This window comes from Myotis daubentonii, chromosome 5, assembly GCF_963259705.1.
Source record: "Myotis daubentonii chromosome 5, mMyoDau2.1, whole genome shotgun sequence".
NCBI lineage: Eukaryota > Metazoa > Chordata > Mammalia > Chiroptera > Vespertilionidae > Myotis > Myotis daubentonii.
In genome coordinates this window covers 79,061,450-79,077,724 of record NC_081844.1, presented here as the reverse complement: position 1 = coordinate 79,077,724, position 16,275 = coordinate 79,061,450, and the positions used below count along the sequence as shown (strand labels likewise).

The following is a 16,275-nucleotide window of genomic DNA, read 5'->3' as shown; positions in this document are numbered from 1 at the left end:
CTCTCTATGATGGTGAACTATGGGGTGAACTATCATCAGGGTGAGCTAAACTCTCCCTCGACCTCCCTTTTCCTCTAGTCCTTCTCTGTTTGCTTCATTATTCTCTAGTGCAAACACCACTGGCACTCTATTACCTTATCATTCAGGCATATATATATTTTATATATTCTTTTATTGATTACCAGAGAGAGAAGAAGGGAGGGGGAGAGAGAGAGAGAGAGAGAGAAGAGAGGAACATCATCAATTGGCTGCCTTCTGAATTTCTGCATGCCCTCTACTGGAGATCGAGTCCACAACCTGAGATTGTGCCCTGACCAGGAATCAAAACAGCAGTCTCTTGATTCCTGGGTCGACACTCAACTGCTGAGCCACACCAGCCAGGCCAGGGATATATATATATATGTTTTAAATATATTTTATTGATTTTCTACAGAGAGGAAGGGAGAGAGATAGAGAGCTAGAAACATCGATCAGCTGCCTCCTGCACATCTCCCACTGGGGATGTGCCCGCAACCCAGGTACATGCCCTTGACTGGAATCGAACCTGGGACCCCTCAGTCCGCAGGCCGATGCTCTATCCACCGAGCCAAACCGGTTTTGGCTGTTTTTTTTTTTTTACTATTATTATTGCTAAAAGTATTACAAAGGGTATTACATATGTGTCCTTTTTTTTTCTCCCCCCCCCCGCCCTTAACAATCCCCTGGTCGCCCCTACCCTCCAGTGTCTTATGTCCATTGGTTATGCTTATATGCATGCATATAAGTCCTTCGGTTTCGGCTGTTTTTTAATACCAGATTTATGTCTTCAGTATGTCCACCATTACAATGATCTCCAACCAGTTTGACCCCTCCCTCTCAGGCCATTTCCTTTATGTTTGTTTGTCCTGCTATTCTAATCAGACTTAAATTTCCCTATTATTTGCTGCTTCTGCACTCTAAGAGAGTGCAGAAATCTTAAGCTATGGCTAATATAATTCTGCAATAATAATAACTATCTTTAGGAAACTGGTTTTATTTTTCAACCAGTAATATCAGCTCTAATAGCATTTATTTAGTGTGCACTAATATACAATACACTGTTTTGAGAAATTTGAACTCAAAATTAAATGAAATGAGATGACTGTTCTTACAGAACTCAGTGACAACGAATGTGGTACAGTGGTTAGAATGTATGCATAAGCAGTCTCTAAATAAAGGAATATAAAATGTGCTATTTATCACATTGTATTCTGATCTCCTAATAGGTGAGAACATTTTTAAATGTTTTCCTGATAACAAAAGATTGTTGCAGAGTAGCTGGAAGCTCCATCCACTTGCTCCCAACCCCAGAGCAGATTGCAGCTGAACTGCAGAGAAATCAGTTCAAAAATCAGTTTAAGAGTCGCTGATCTAAAATATTGAGAGCAGAGAACACAGAGGAAAGACAGGAGGAGCCCCCTGTGCAAATCCTCAATATTCCCACAGAGTACAGTTCCACTGGGGGAAGGGAGAGCAGCTCAGGGCAGGGACATTCAAGGTGCAAGACCCAAGGAAGACCCAGTCTCTGGAGGCCCCGCCCACTGGACTACTTGGGGCTCTGCCCTGCAGAGCTTCAGACAAATTGCTGAGAGCCAGGCAGGGACAGTGACTTGGCTTGCACCAGAGAAATTCCCAGGAGGTCTGGGGCCAGCACATCAAGTGGCCAGCTTCAGACAACGTCAGAGCAAAATCCAGCAAGGTCCACAATCAGCAGATACAAAGGGTGAACCCACATCTGTGTAACAGTTGGCGCAACATGGTCGGGGTTGGGCCTCACAGTCAGCTAGCCCAAGGGCTGAGCCCACCCACAAACAGCAATCAAGACCTAATTACAACAGCAGGGCCCACCTTGCCCACACAAGAGGCATTCCTAGAGCACCCAGCTCAGAAGATCAAGGAGACTATACCACTAGGTCTCAGAAGACGTTACAGAAGGCCACCCCATCAGGACTGGGAGTCGTAGCAGTTCTATCCAATACACAGGAAGGAACACAAAGAAACAGCAAAAATGGGGAAACAAACAGGCCCCAAATGAAAGAACAGGAGGACTCTTCAGAAAAGGAGCTAAATAAAATGAAGGCAAAACAATGTCTACATACATACAGACTACATACGAAGTAATGGTTTTAAGAATACTCAACAGCATGAAATAGGACATAGAAATCACGAAAAAAGAAAAAACCCAACCAGAAATGAAAAACAACGTATCTGAAATAAAGAATACACTGGAAGGAATAAACAATAGGTTCTGGGAAGCAGAGGATTAAATCAGCGAATTAGAAGACAAGGTGGAAAAAGGTCAGTCAATCAGAGCAGCAAATCTAATGATGATCAAAATAAACCGATGAACAAAATGGGACCAGAGGCATGGATACATGGAACAGACTGACAGATCTTAGAGGGGAGAGGGGTAGGGGGACTGGAAGAGATTAACCGAAGAACATATACCATATATGCATAACCCACGGACACAGACAATAATGTGGTGAAGACCTGGGGTGGGGCAGGGGCTGGGTCTGGGGCTTAGTGGGGGGGAATGGGGGACATCTATAATAATGTTAACAATAAAATATGTTTTCCTGAATATTTAAAAATATTCAAAACTGGAAAATAATAAACATATTTCTAATTTTCTTTTTAATTTTATTTCTGAGAATTAAATTTAAGATTTGGGGGGGAAACAAGTTTGAAAAAGGAAGTACTTAAGTAAAATGTACTGAGTGCCTGTTATGGTGCTAATTATTATGCTAGATGCTGGGGACACAACAGTGAATAAAACCCAATAGTGATCTTACACTGTGAAATAGAATAAGCAGAAAATCATACAAGTAAATGGCCAATTACAATAGTGATACGCACCACATGGAAAGCCACAGAGTGCTGAGAGTCATAAGACTTCCCTGAGGAAAAGACATCTAAAGGGAAGATCTGAGGGAGCAAAGAGAGTAATCAAAGTAGAAAGAATTATATGTACCGATGCCCTCTGACTAAAGGGTGCATGGCAGTCTGAAGGACCTGAAAGAGAATGGGAGCAGAAGGGCAAGGGGCAGTTTGGTGGGGAGAAAATGAGAGCAAAGTATGAAGAAGCCAGGTCTTGTAGTATCTTGAGGGTCATTTTAAAGGTATATCTTTGTCCTAAAGTTAATACATAGCCATGAAGGAGCTTTGCTGTCTTACTGATTAAATTATAAGATCACCATGCAAAGGACTGGGCACCATTTCAGATACACAGTAATAGATCAGTAAACATTGATTCTCTCCCAGACACTCTGCAAAATTTACCTTTTTAATTCAGTAGTGTATTTAATCAACTAACACAGTATCTTCATAAAATGAATTAATATTATTTCACTTTAGTTTATTATCAATTTTCTCCCAAGTTAATGTAATAAAGTAGAATTCCAAGTGTATTGGAAATTAAAAGTTGTTTATTAAATCATAATATGATCTTACATAGTACTAAAAATGAAGTATAATTAAGTCAGTCTCTATATCTATATTTTGATTTTATTGTTTTTAATGCTAAATATTTTATAAAATATATTAAAATTAATATGAAACAAAAACAACTAAAATAACATAAAGTTGTAAATGGCATAATTTAAGGGAGCCTAAGCTCAATATTATAAATTTAGCAAGGTAAAATATTCCTTCAAGGAATGCTACGAAGCTTATCTAGAAACTGTAGTTTTTTGCATATCAACTAACCACAACACACTCTGTGCCCTTTTACTAAAATTTCTGGCTTCTCAAATTTCTTGTATTTTTTCTAATGTTTCTGCTGCAACCTATTAAGACAATTTACAAATGATGAAATATTTTACCTAAAATATTTTAGCAATGCATCTGAAAATTTACATTTGCATAGACTGAAAGAAGCTCATCTTACTGATTAAAAAATAGTTAAGAATCTTTGGTAGTCAATTACCAGACGGGCATGACATCAGGGAACCATATTCTTCCCAGGTGTTTGGAGACTTCAGTGTGAATTTCATCAAGGCTGTAATTGTCATCAGGGATCAAAACTTCCTCCATTATAGATAGCTGGGTTAGCCTTCTCCCACAGAGTCTTACAAACTCAATGAATGCACTGCAGTTAACTTCACATTCACTGAGGCCCAAGGCTGTTAAGTTTTCGCAGTGTTTAGCAATACAAATAAGTTCATCATCAAGAGTCTGAAGGCCATTGGCACATACCACTAACTCAACTAGTCGTGGACAGTTCACACCGACCCGTCCTAGAACGGCTTTGCTTACTGAACGACCAAAATAAAGGTGAGTGACAGGGGTTTCTTCTTTGAAGAATGCCTCAAATTCCTCTTCATATAAAAAGAAGTACATAACGATATTAACTCCAGGGGAGTGTTTAATAAGTGCATCCCAACTTTGTTTTTTAATAGAACAAAATTCAATTTGTCCAGGATTTTCACTCACAACATCAATGCGAAGATGCTCAAAGTTAACATGCGTCTCACTTGAAAGTGCCAGGAGAAGTTCATCACTTAGCATGTAATAATTCAATGCCAGTTCTCTAAGGCCTTGACAATGATCAGCTACACAAAGGATTCCTGTGGGAAATGGGGAAACGTTTTTAAGAACGAAGATCATACTAACATTTTTGTCAATTTACATTTGTTATTAGTCATTATTTACTAAAATAGCCAAGATACACATAATTATATATATATATATATATATATATATGTAATATCTATAATTACAATACTCTTAGGAGAGGCAATTCAAGCTATCTCTAGCTTACAGATTAAAATTTCTTTTATAAAAGTTTAATAAATTATGTTTCAGAAGCATGTAGTTTTCAATAAGAAATTGCATTGTTACTATTACTATAAAAAAACATCATGCAAGCTTAAAAAATATATAACCCACCATCAGATGAAACATGAGGACAGCTACTCATTTTTAGGAGTCTTAGAGTATCACTGTTATTGGCCACGAGAATCTTCAGTGAGGGGTCATCCACGGGCGTGCCTTCGATTTTGACCGAGGACAATGATTTTGAGTTGACAAAAATAACTGTAAGTGCTGACACAAAATGCGACTTGCACAGCAATAAGAAAAAAAATTATGAAAACATTATTTAAAGATCTACCGCTTCAATCAAATAATTCATTAAAACTATTATATCAACATATGCTAATAACAGCATAGTAAAAGGCATCAACATATGACTGTTTTTCATAATACCATTAGCCAATAAAAGATATTTTTATAACAAAGTGTAGTTTTTTAAATACTTTTATAATTCATAAATGGTACGGTGAGAAAGGAAAAAGTTTCAAAGATTTCATAAATATGTCTTTCAATTATTTCAATCTTCAGGATTTAGTTTTCAATATTAAAAGGATATAATTATGTACATTATAGTCTGCCAGCCAAATCTAGTCCACAGCCTGTTATTGTATAGCTCATGCGTTAAGAATGGTTTTTACATTTTTAAATAATTGCAAAAAATGTTTTGAAGGTTATTTCATGACATGTGAAAATTGCATGAAACTCTTTCAGTGTCCATAACTAGCTACTGTAACACAGCCATGCTGCTTCCAGTATGTATTGTGTACGTTGGCTTTTACCCTGTGCTAGATACGTAGAGTTGATAGCACTGCAGCAGTAGGGTTGTAGTAAGACTGTGTGAGCCTAAAATATTTATTACCTGTGCCTGTTCAACCCTTGCCCTAGAAGAAATATAATTCTTATCTGGTTTATTCACTCCTATATATCCAGCACCTAAAATAGTATCGGGCACACAGTAGAAGGTCAACAAATATTTGTTGATGAATAAATCAATAAATGATGCCATTCTTTAGGGATATGCTCTTTGCTAGCAAATTAAAAGTATGTTTTGAAACTTTCTGTTTTGAATATTGACAAACTCAAACTTATTTATAGGTTGAGCTCAAAATGGGTATAGTTTTACAAGTTTTCAGAACTAGTATTTTTGGACATGGATAAAAAGTCTGGAAACCATATCCAGGCATGATCACTTTTCCTTTTTCAAAATCCATTTGGATTTATCAAAGATTCTATTGTCCCTTTTAGAATGATCAAATTGGTTGTAAATCATAATTTATTTTAAGAAAACTTACTGACTTATACTAAGACCTACACTGGTACCTGTTTTCACGAACCGAAAGAAATCTGGAGTATTTCACTGATATGAAAAAAGGCAACAAGCAGAAGCAATGCTCAGCATCTGATGGGCAGCGAGTCGTAGAGGCAGCGTGCACCCTGAGCCGGGCCATGGCCCTGCCAAGCTCCTTCTCCAGGAGCCACACAGCATCTCCGCATCAAGCTGCCACACTTTGCCCTGTGTCTGTGAGCATCTGTGCTTCATTTTAATGTGTTTTGTGCATCTGTTAGTAAGATGCCTCCCTGAGGTAATAGCTTCTTCACTTTATGCCATTTCAGCTTAAAAAAAGATTTCATAGGAAAGCTCTGCTTTTGGATAGCAGGGAAACCTGTACAAATTTATTATAGTAACAATATATTCTTACAGCACTTTCTATATCTAACAAAATGCTGTACTTTTATCTTATTTTCCCTTAGTTTACAAATGAAAAACTGAGGCTTAGAGAGATCCACAACCCCCGTAGAAGCCACAGAGCTCATTTTACTATAGAGGCAGAGCCTGCTCATGGCCGCGGCCTCTCTCCGGTGTCGGCATCAGCTTATCTAGAAGCTGGCTCTTAGAGCTGATGTGTAACATGAGAGACAGCTTAGAATTTAAGAATTTTAGGCTCATCTGATCCATAGTTTATAAACAAGAAAATAACTATTTAGAAGTAATACATTTTCATCTGATTAATTGTATTACTCTAATCCCCAAATGACCCATTTTTTCCCCAGCACATCTCTTAAAAAGATAAACAAGCTAGCAGAAATGCTTGCTAAGAGAGCCATGACCTAGTTTATGAGGGAGAAGATGTTACTATTCCTCTATCCTCTTCTATAGGAAAGTTTCCATTAGCCCGTTTTACTGACAAGCATAATTGAGTGCTCATTATGTAGCAGGCACTATCCTAAATCTGGGTTAATCATGGTAAACAAATTAGAATCTCTGCCTTCAAGAGTTTATGACTTAGTCTGGGGAGAAGAGAATAAACATGCTAAATAAGTACGGTATTTCCAAGTACTGACGAATGATACAAAAACACTAAAATGTTATAATAGAGTAGAGAGTAGCCGGAGGAACAGGTGTTTTAGCAAGTGGTAGAGGAAGGCCTCTCTGAAAAGATGGCATTCAAGCTGAAGAGAAGACAGTCACTGTTTTTTTTGTGGCAGAGACTGCTGGTTGCTTCTAACCACGATTCATCCTTTCTTCTTTGGCAATCTAGTCCCAACATTTAGCTGGACACATTGCCACCCAGCTAAAAGACTCTCCTAGCCTCCCAGAAACCCGGTGTGGCCGGCCATTGGGCTAAGTCGTGGCCTAGGAGACGAACAGAAGCATCATCGATACTGTGGCAAGTCTCCCTGCAAAGGAGAGGGCATACCCTCCGTCCCCACTTGCTCCCATCAGCTGTCTAGAATAAGGACGTGATGGCTGCGGCTCGGAAAGCCGTCTTCGACATTGAAAACGAAGAAATGCCTTGGAGAGAATGGAGTGCCTGGAGGAAGCCTGGTTCCGAACAACTTCATGCCAGCTGTGGGCTGTCTCACTAGGGATTTCTTTAACGTAAGAGAAATAAACTTCAGTCATGTGTTTTAAGCCACGGATGTTTTGGAGTGTCTACTACATAGATTCAAACATCATCCTAACAAATATAGTTTATTTAGTCAGATATTATACTGTTCCACCTCCAAAGAGAGACTCCAGAGTGACAGGGAAGACACCCATTTGCTGGCCCTCCGTGCCCTTTATTCAAAGTAACTAAGTAAACAAGCACTTGAAAATCATATCATTAACTCTGTATTAATGATATTTACTGGGGGAACAATGACTAAAATATACCTAAAGAATGAAACCATGAATGAGCTATTTCAGCAAAAAATAAGTGCTAGTCAACAGAAAATTGCTTTAAACAGTTCTTTGAATACAAGTAGAATATTGTCTGTTTTTAGGAAAAGAATCCTTTCTGCCAGTTTGACAAGAATTTTAGTATATCCTACAAAAAAGCATAGCATCTTTACCTTTGACATGTTCATAAAACTTGGCTTGGCTGTTGAAATCAAGCCCAAGGTCCGGATAGAACAATTTACCAGCTGAGAAAGTATATTACAGGCAGCTTCTGCTGACTCAATACTACCGTCAACCTAAAAAGACAACTTAAATCTTAATCTCATGAAGGTCAAACTTATTAGAAAGTTACGGACAAATACTTATTTAACAGAATTCATTTGCAAAATTGTATTTAGCTTTTGAGCTATAAAGTAAATTAGTATTTTTTCTTCATACAAAATGTCTCATAAAAAAGTAAGGAAAAGAGATTATGGAAAATTAACTTTCTAAGCACTTCATACTTTCAAATCTTTTACAATGACCTGAATTTTAATAATAGCACCCAGGTGAAGGAAACTGAAGTTTAAGTTATTCGATTATAGCTCAAGTTCTACATCTCAATCTATGCAAATAACTACAGAAAAACAGGAAATAGTTTGAGATAAAATTCTGCAAAATTCACTCACTGCTTAACATAAGAATCTAGGTATTAAAAATATTGGTAAAATATGCCATGGTTTCGATGTAATGCTTATTTTTCTTACCTTAAAGCTAACATACTGGAGATGGGTAGCATGCTTTTTAATAATCTGCTGAATGAGATCAGGATGAGTGGACTTAAAATATGAAGTAGCTGGCTGATTCAGTTCAAATTCAAACTTTCTCCAAAGGTCAGGAATATGAAAAACTTCATTCCATCTCCTACAGACGGAAGATGCCCGGGCCCGATCTATTAAAGGAAGATACTGAAAAATGTGTAACACTACATGAAGAGGCAAACTCCCCCAGTCTGGAAGAGCAGTGTACATAGGAGTCTGGTTGAGAGAAGAGTAGAATTCAAGTTTTGACTGTTTCATTGCTGGTGACGACTGGCCAATTTTATTCACAACAGAGAAATTGCGCCTCTTCATTCTGTAAACATTAAAAAGTATGACGTGATCATTTTTCCACGTTCCGATTATGTGTTTGTGCTCTAATTGTATAGCATAACAGTTTAAAACAGTGAAAAAACAGTTTAAGGCTATTTTAAAAGTAATCTTCCATTTTTATGAATTGATGAGTACTGCTATATGCTGAGGGTACAGAGATCAATAAGAGGGAACCTGTTCTCAGAGGGCTGTGGCCAAATGGTAAAATGCTGTGATCAACGCCATCACTGAAACTGGAACAAGTAGCAAGGCAAGGCTACACAGCTGAGTTTGTATGTGGGAGGGGGTCGCTGGGGAGGCTTCAAAGCGGAAATGTTCAAGAAAACCGTGTAGGCCCTAGGTTTATTCCTGGTCAGTTACTGTGTTCTTATTATCTCCTACACAGAAGCATGCATCACATCGCAACTGTGCTAAGAACTCCTGGGAGAGCTAGGGAATAGTAAAACACAATTAAAAGCATAGGTCTCAATGAGTCCCAGCTCTGCCACTTGCTAACCATGTGATCTTGTCTGAGAAAATTGATTTGAGCCTCAGTCTCCTCATCTGAAAAGCAGGGAGAACAGCAGTGCCAAGGCGTAAGGCGGTTGTGAGAATTAAAGCACACTTAAGTGCCAACACATAGTAAGTGCTCAATGCCTGCTGCAGTTGTTATTTTAAATTGTCCAATGCATTTTTCTGAACCAATTTCATTCAGTTGAAGCACAATTCTAATAAAAAGTCAAATGATCTGTTATAATTTTCAGATGATACCCAGGACACAAAAGCTCTAGAGAAACTGGCCATGGCAGGGGCAAAGGTTGTGTAAGCAACACACCTATTTCCCGCCAATGAAAAATAACAAAGGGAAGAGCATTCTTCTCCAACAGAAAGAAATGATAAATCTCCAGGTATTAGCCTGAAATACAACTAAGTTGCAATAAATTTCAGGTCCAGATATACCCAAGTATATTGGGTTATCTTGTACATGTTCTTACATAAAAATCTGAAGTATTTTACATATATAATTATTTGAGAGGCAAAATAATGGTAAGAGTACTTTTGAACATTAACTGTGGTTGACTATTCAATTCTCTTTTCACCCTTGATTGCCAGAAATGTATATGTGGAAGAGTCAGTGTCATAATTAAAACATACCTTTAAATCTAATGAAATAGTTATTTAATATATAAATATCTCTGTCTTGTGAGTCCCTCTGTCTGATGGGAAACATTTCTTAATCACAACATAGAGTTGGATCCCAGAAGCAGGGCTGACCTAGTCACTGAATAAAATGAAAAGTCATCTTTTGAGTTTGGAAAACTGAAATGGAAAGCAAAAAACTGAAATGGAAAGCAAAAAAAAACAAAACTGAAATGCAAAGCTATGTGTTTCAAGCATCAGGCAAAAGTGCTACCACATACATTTTAATCTGACTAAAATCACATGCATGATGGAGAACTGGCCCAACAATACAATGCAGAATATATGAAACTGCTGACATCAATAATTCAAAGCACATGCGATCTGAAAGGCCTGATCTATTCTTTAATGCTCATTTCCTAAAATAACATATGATTGCCCGGGGAAGGTAAAGGAACCAACACTGAATTCTAAACCCTAATGTGGAGCACATTTATCAACATTCTTCTTGTGACTGTTTTATTTGGTAGCCTATAGAATAGATAAAATTTCACTAAGGTATCACCAAAAAGTCATTCTTAATACATTTCCTCACTAGCAAAGCAATGAAGCCAAAAATAAAACAAAGACTTTTTCAAAATGCCAGGTTAAAAAAGTCACCTTGCAATTCTAGACAAAGCAATTGTGCTATATAGTAAACCTGACCGTGTATAATATGAATTGATTGCTAAAATTGCTTATTTAGTAAAATCATTAAATTGCCAATTCACTGATAGAATCACCATAACTAAAGGATATTATGTACCAAAAATAACATTTACATTTTATTTTTTCTTGTGTACATTAGTTTTCAGAGCATAAAACTCATCCACAAACTATAAATGTCATATAAAATAATTTGATAATGTCAGTAAACTACATTTTAGAATGCAAAACAAATTGATCTTTCTTAGCCTGAAAATAATATTTAAATTCCAGCCTGCACATGTATGGTCATTTTTAGAAATTGATCATTTATTTTTCAAATGACCAATTTTCTTACCTAAAGAAGGCTTGCAGGTTACAGTTCATTTGGGATGAATGAAATGCAGTAACTGCTGCCCTGGGGTACTCACCAACATCCATTTGATTTCACTTCCTAAGTTGGCAAAATACCACAAAAACACATTCATCAGAATGGATAAGTAGAAGTCCAATAATTTTGATGCTTAGGATATTTATATATCATTGTATATATTGCAAGTTTTTGTTAGAAAATTATTGATTACAAACTATTTTCTTTTTCTACTCGGAAGGAAGCCTGTTCATTAAAAAAAAATAAAAAAAATAAACCCAAAACCACCAGCCTGGTTAGTGGAAATATTGCAACACTTGCCAGGAATTACACTTGAAGCCCTACTAAAATAGAAGGTAGTAGATCAGACAGTCAAATGGCTTTGAAATTCACATTTTAATGGATATGTATGGAAAGATACCACGAAAAATTTAAGGTAGTCCATAATTACATTTATTTCTTAATAGGCTGCATAAATTGTTCAGTTCTGGTTATAGCAGCAATAATACCACTACAACAGTGATAATTAAATAAGCAGACATAACTTTTATTACTTACTGTTCCCATATAAATATAGTTTGACAAGTTTGCTATTAACAGAACATATGCTTCTGTGATTTTTAAATTTTTCAGTGGTATTGATAGATATAATTGATTTATTCTTAATTGATTCATTCATATTCTCTTTGAGGTTTGGCCAATTTTAGGCACAGCGACTTGTTAGAGTTAGGAGCAGTTTATGGACACTGAAGAAAATAATGACTATTCTACACCATGACAAAACTCACTGCCTGGGCATCATGAATAAATGTCATAAAGTAAAAAAACAAACAAATAAATGCATCCTATTACTTTTGTGAGCCAAATTAAACTACACAGAGGGTATGGAGGAAACAACCTATTACGCAACTAAAAACTTCTCTTCAATCTCTAACACCTGCCAGCTCTCAGCCTCTCTCTGAATCTTATTTCTAAAATAGAGCTTTGGAAGGCAGATAGGGAGAACATATTAGACACAAGTTCCCACAATTTGATTTCCCCCACTACCATCTGTTCTACTATCTAAATCATTATTTTCCAGGCAATAGAATGGTAGGCTCTCTGTGCTTCACATTCCAATCCAGAAACAGGCAGAAAGGAGCTATCAGACTCACAGTGAAAGGAACACCACAAATAAGAGAAAGACAAATCGATTGTATTCCCCTAAGCCAGTGGTCGGCAAACTGCGGCCCCTTGAGTGTGGCTCTTCCACAAAATACCACGTGACAGTGCGCACGTACAGTGCGGTTGAAATTTCGTGGCCACACTCAAGGGGTCAAAAGAGCTGCATGTGGCTCGCGAGCCACAGTTTGCCGACCACTGCCCTAAGCTGATGACACAATTTTATTTACTGCAGAAACTTTTCTATTGAGTTCTCAATCTGGTTACTTTTGTGTTTTCAGGCCATTCTTTATGCTAGAAAATAATAAAGTAATCTGGTAATGGTATATATAGTAAGTCACTACCTAAGACCCAGAAGAAGACTGTATGCAAGTACCTATCTCAAATCAGTTCACTGGAGTTTTCAGGATCAGATGAGCTACGTACCTGGTTGCTGAAGGAACTTGATTGCTGCTTCAGCGTCACTATTGGGACCTGGGAGGCTGGTAGAAGACAAAACCAGAATACAGTAGGTCCTCGGGTTACGTCGGAGATCCGTTCCTACGCGACGCAACGCGATTTTCACCGAAAGTCGGAACCCACCTACATAAGCACCTAGGGCACTCACATGGAGCACATACACAGCAGTAATTAAGTGAAACAGTAAAAATAAATGAAAAGATAACAATTCTTGACCTTTACTTGTGGTAAATAAATAATAAAAAACATAAAGCACATATGTACATACGTCGAAATGATGGAACTTTATTTATATATAAATACTGTAAATGGGAGATGGCGACGTAACCACAAAACGACGTACATCGAGTCTGACATAATCCGAGGACTGCCTGACAGGATCCCATCAAGTGATAAGCCATACTTCCAAAAAGGGAGAGATGAGCAAGCTTGATCTTTAGCACAATTCTGGAGTACAAAACAGGTTTATTAGCATTGGGGAGCGTGTAATGATGACTCAAAGTCGAGGCTTCAGTAACCACCCTAACCCAATTTTCTTTTTTGATGTGTTTACTAATTTGGTGGATCAGGTGGCCACGCAACTCAGATCCTCTAAAAGTAAGAAATCTCCCACAGTATGTATGTATGTATGTAGATAGATAGATATAGATGTAGATATATAGATATCAGAGAGGAAGGGGGGAGGGGGGAAAAGAGAGAAAGAGAGAAAGAGAGAGAGAGAGAGACATCAATGATGAGAGAGAATCACTGATTGCTTGCCTCCTGCATACCCTTACTGGGGATCAAGCCCACAACCCAGGAATGTGCACTGACAGGGAATTGAACCGTGACCTCCTGGTTCATAGGTCGATGCTCAACCACTGAGCCACGCTGGCCGGCCTCCCACAGTATTCTTGAGGGAAAGATAGTCAAAGACGTTAGGAGAAAGACTAAAAACACCCAAAGCCAAGCTAGTGGCAGCAATGGAAGCAACTATCTTCTGCACCTCCCCAGGTTCTTCCAACTTGGTTAAATGAATACACAGAAAGGACTTTTAGGTTCCAACTTTTCAATTATCACAACACTAGAAATGCTGTATAAATACTACAGATAATAAAGATTCAAAATTATCTAAAAGGCTAGACAAATCTGTTAGAAGCAGCAGTTGAAAATGAAGAGGAATTAGCAAATGTCCTTTAAGTTACTTTCTAAAGTGGCGCACTGTCAAGTCAGATTGCTGTCACCAGGCTGATATCTCTGCTATGGGGTCTGAAGTCCCAGTTATTGGTACAATGACAGGGAGATGTGGCCTGGACAGGAAAACTGAAAATTTGTTCCAAAAATACAGCTCTAAAACACATAGCGTTCTAACACACCTCCTCCCACTACATAAAACCCAAGCAGAGGACAAAACTCAATGTTTTAGGAATGTTGTCAAAAATATTTACGTTCTTTGCAGCCCACATCACCTCTAAGTTGCCTTCTAAATCTAAAATCTACATGAAAAAAAAAAAGTCCCAGTCAAATGATAATATCATCAAGGTTTCAACAAGACAAAAGATAAGTATTTATGTCAAATAAATCTTTCCTAAAGCAGTGATTGCCAGCTATTTGGTGTTCTCACTTTTTATCAGTGATTTAGCAATTCTCTATACTCTCAGAAGTCTCTGCGATATTAAGAAATTTTTATTTTTTAAACCCTTTAATCTTAGAACAGGTATGTTTGCTTTCATATGAAAAACTGAAGCTTTGAAAATATATATCGGTTCAAAACACCTTTTGAGATGCAAAGAAGAGTTATGCAGAAAGTGAATTGGGCAATGTGTTAAAGTCCCTGAATGGCAGCTGTTTCCACCTTCTCCGGACTCTGAATGCCCAGGCTCTGGACAGGAAGCCTTCTAAACGGGGAGTCCCCACCTTAGAGAAGGTAGACTAAGGGATCTAACAATTAGCGCAAACCATTCAGGAAAGCATTTTGCAACATTTTTCTGAAAGAAAATAATCCTAATTTAGTCTTCTTCATATTTTGGAGAACATTTCTGGACACACGTGTCAAAGACAAAACCAGTACATCTTAAAGGGTATAGACTCTTCCAACTCACAGGCAAGCCTGCATCTATTTTCCTCTTGGATATGTATTTCTCTGGGGCGAGTATAAACTCTCATACCCGATCGTCCTGCAAACTAGAGCACTTGGAGGGGTCGCGCTAAAGCCACCGCGAGTCTCAGTTATCCCTCATCCAGCAACGACACAGGCTCCAAACATCACCTGATGCGCCTCTGAGAGAGGGGTTAGGGTGCAATCTTTTCCGAGCTTACCCTCCAAAGATGAGCAAAATGACCGAATCCCGGGACCGCGGGGACCCGTGCTCGCCCCGCAGAAAAAAAACAACCCGGAGGAAACAAGATCAGAACTGAGGCTGTAAAACGCCACCGACCACCGGACCTCAGGGCAAATCAGATGCAGGGGGTGGGGGATGAGGGTGGGGAGTTTGCAAGGCGGTCTTGGTCTCCAGCCGGGGGGATGGGGTCGCTCCTCGGGGTCTCCTCCCCACCTCACGCCTCGGGCCGCTAAGGATACCAGGTCACGCCTCCTAGTTCCCCAAGAAAACGCGCGGTGAGCGCGGGCACCTCCGCGTCTCCAAATCTCTAGCGGCCTCGGTCAGCCGAAGCGCACATCTCCAAGTCCACCTCGACCCCAGAAGGAAGTGCTACCTTAATACCACGTGTGTTTCTGCTGCTGCCAAACGTCCGAAGGCCGCGCTGCGGCGGCAGGAGCCGGCACTCCGGGCCGAGCTCAGAGTGGCTGCGAGCGGCGGGCAGTGCTCCTTGGCGTCCCTCAAGCCCCGCCCACACACCGTCCGCAGCCCCGCCCACACACCGCCCGCAGCCCCGCCCACAGCCCCTCTCACAGCCCCGCCACGCATGCGCACAGCTTCATTTTTTCGCGGGAGACCGGGCACAATGCTCACACCTGCTCAGGAGTCCCCTGGGCGGCCCCTAGTGGGTGAGTGGAAGGATTTCTGCCTGTTGGTCTTCAACTAATTTCAACAACCTGCAAAGTAAAACAGATGGCCAACTTCTCCAAACGTTCATGAGTTGACCGTTCTGGTTTCTAGAACTTAACCTCCCCAGAAAATGCACCCCTTTATTAATATATAAATGCTTTAAAGAAACTTTTAAAGATATCAAAAGTGATAACAGCTCAGCATTAAATATGTATCACCTCCCTGTTCTGTGCCACATCTGTTGCTTGTCTTTACACTCTCCTTTTGCAGAGCACAGGTTTTCTTCATGACAAAATTCAGTTCATCAATTTGTTCTTTTATGGATTGAGATGCCAAATCTAAGAAATCTTTGCCTAAGACATGTTCACA

At 39.0% G+C, this 16,275-nt stretch overlaps 1 protein-coding gene across 5 annotated transcripts; it reads right to left on the bottom strand.

Annotated features, from left to right (window-relative positions):
• Positions 1–3,480: 3,480 nt before the first annotated feature.
• LOC132235672 (F-box/LRR-repeat protein 21) lies at positions 3,481–15,716 on the bottom strand. 5 transcript variants are annotated; one of them, XM_059698443.1, is made up of 7 exons: positions 15,614–15,716; positions 12,887–13,366; positions 11,288–11,383; positions 8,743–9,109; positions 8,170–8,292; positions 4,909–5,080; positions 3,481–4,586 (listed from the first exon to the last, which is right to left on the bottom strand). In XM_059698443.1, exons 3-7 carry the CDS (start codon positions 11,368–11,370, stop codon positions 3,943–3,945), a joined length of 1,389 nt encoding a protein of 462 aa, XP_059554426.1. In that variant the 5' UTR covers positions 11,371–11,383; positions 12,887–13,366; positions 15,614–15,716; the 3' UTR covers positions 3,481–3,942. The 5 variants fall into 5 exon arrangements, with proteins under 5 accessions (XP_059554426.1, XP_059554427.1, XP_059554424.1 ...); XM_059698444.1 differs by having other exon boundaries at positions 12,887–12,942; positions 15,614–15,688; XM_059698441.1 differs by having other exon boundaries at positions 13,733–15,686.
• Positions 15,717–16,275: the final 559 nt, after the last annotated feature.